The 2,046-nt window shown below is 36.0% G+C and overlaps 1 protein-coding gene across 3 annotated transcripts in view; it reads right to left on the bottom strand.

Annotated features, from left to right (window-relative positions):
- tspan4a (tetraspanin 4a) overlaps positions 1 to 2,046 on the bottom strand; it is a 115,586-nt gene that overhangs the window by 10,772 nt on the left and 102,768 nt on the right. For all 3 annotated transcript variants that reach the window (XM_025053715.1, XM_008337310.3, XM_008337309.3), the window contains one exon: positions 1,283 to 1,384. In XM_025053715.1, the coding sequence (XP_024909483.1) occupies positions 1,283 to 1,384 (102 nt within the window). The remainder of the gene's footprint in view (positions 1 to 1,282; positions 1,385 to 2,046) is intronic.

Below are 2,046 nucleotides of genomic sequence, written 5' to 3' on the forward strand. Positions count from 1 at the left end.
GCTCCGTGAACAGCATCAGGAATACCCTAATTCAAAACTGATCTTAAACAAAGGCCCCCGTCTGTAATCTATCACAAACTACAGCAGAATTCAAACAACTTGGAGGAATGTGGTGTAGCCTGTAGTGTTAAACTTTGAGAATCAACGTTAAGCCCAGGACTTTGAGGTCGTAAATATTCCAACGTAATCTCTTTAAAAAATTTACAACCCTTGTGGTGTGTGTGACCCTCATTGATTTATTGGAGAAGCATCTGGTGTCTTTTGGGGCATTTTACTACATCCTTTAATCTACGAAGGCTCTCACTGATTCTCATTCATTAACATTTTACTGTTGGACTGACAGGGAGAGGAATCCACAGATGTAAAAGGCAGTCGGGGAGATTTCTCCTCACTCTTTGCACTACAGATTATTAACAACAATATACATTGGCACACAGATGTACAAACAAACCTGAATATTTTTTACAATATGTAGAATATGTTTTTTCATGGTAATTTTGTAAAGTACACAAAATACAGTTAAAGTTAATAATGCTGTTTAGACTTTTAAACTCTCTATACCAGGGTTGTTAATCTCCCGGCCCAGGGCAAACCTCTGGCCCACGAGCCCCCAACAGCTGGCCCAACACTAGATGTTACTAATTAGATTTTGCCCTGCAGGTAATATTTTTCTATCTATCTATCTATCTATCTATCTATCTATCTATCTATCTATCTATCTATCTATCTGTCTATCTATCTATCTATCTATCTATCTATCTATACTTGGCCCATAACACACATTACTGGCCTTCAAAACTTAAGTGAAGCTTTTATCTCTTACATATACTTTGTCAAAATTATAAAAATTAAAGATGTTACCTTTGACTTAAGACTAAAGACAGCGACAGGCAAAGAGAGCCTGTGATGTTTATAGATTGTTATTATCCGCGTTCAATACGTCTTTTAGTTCCACAAAGTAAAATAATAATCAGAACTTGGACTTTACACCCACTTGAAGCATTTTATAATGAGAAACCTTAAAAACTCTGCCTTTATTTTAACTGCAGTGTGATAAAACCTTGGCGACATGAAAAGCAGGATTGACACAATAAATAATGCAGTCAACACATCATGTATCTGAGCTTGTGATAATGTATTTAGGAAGACGTGACTTGCTAAATGGCACAGGAGTTAATTATTAATGGGCTGTGATGTCTTTAAAAGCATCACCTCAGTAAAGTGGATTTGTCAGGTGTATTAAATAGCCTGTAATCTTTCAGACATTAAAACGACAGCTTACATCAGTTTGCACTATCATCCAGGCGTTGGTCAAACCCACGTTGCCCTCAGTGCCGAACAGCTGCAGACCCTTCTTCAGATCCTGCTGGGCGTAGTGATCAATCTGAGAAAACAGGGAAAAGACATTTTAATGTCAGTTTAAATTAGGGATATTAGAAGGCCTTTATTTATCCAGTAGTCAGACGATAAAGGTTATTTAAACTAAGTCGTTAGGTAAACCGATGGTTCCCAGATTGGGGGGCCGGCTACCCTCCACAGTGCAGGGGAAGAGCACAATCCAATTTAATTTAAATTCACTATGGGTTTAAACAAACACAGTCCCTTCAGTACTGACACAAATCGGGATATGTAAAAAAGTCACTTGTTTAAAGCTTTTCTTTTATACTGCAGGTCTTATTTTTATTTGGAAAAACAAATAAGAAATTGTTATTATTATTGCAAAGGCCATATGTTTTATAGAAGTTTAGACTAGATTTAGAGATTATATATTATATATATATTATTATATATATTTGTATCATAAAATACTTGTACAGGAACTAAAAACACAACACATATTACTGTTATATGGTAAAATGTTACGATAATACTCTTTACCTAAAGGATATTTTATCATGTGGATTATTTTAATAACAGAAAAGGAGAGAGAGAGAGGGAGAGAGAGAGAGAGGTACTGAATGTGTGTGCTGATGTTTATGCACAGATTATATTTCCTCAGGTGCTCTCACATGGCAGGAGGACTAATAAATTGAGGTCAACAGTGGA

This window comes from Cynoglossus semilaevis, unplaced genomic scaffold (genome assembly GCF_000523025.1).
Source record: "Cynoglossus semilaevis isolate Cse_v1.0 unplaced genomic scaffold, Cse_v1.0 scaffold1431, whole genome shotgun sequence".
NCBI classification, from domain to species: Eukaryota; Metazoa; Chordata; class Actinopteri; order Pleuronectiformes; family Cynoglossidae; genus Cynoglossus; species Cynoglossus semilaevis.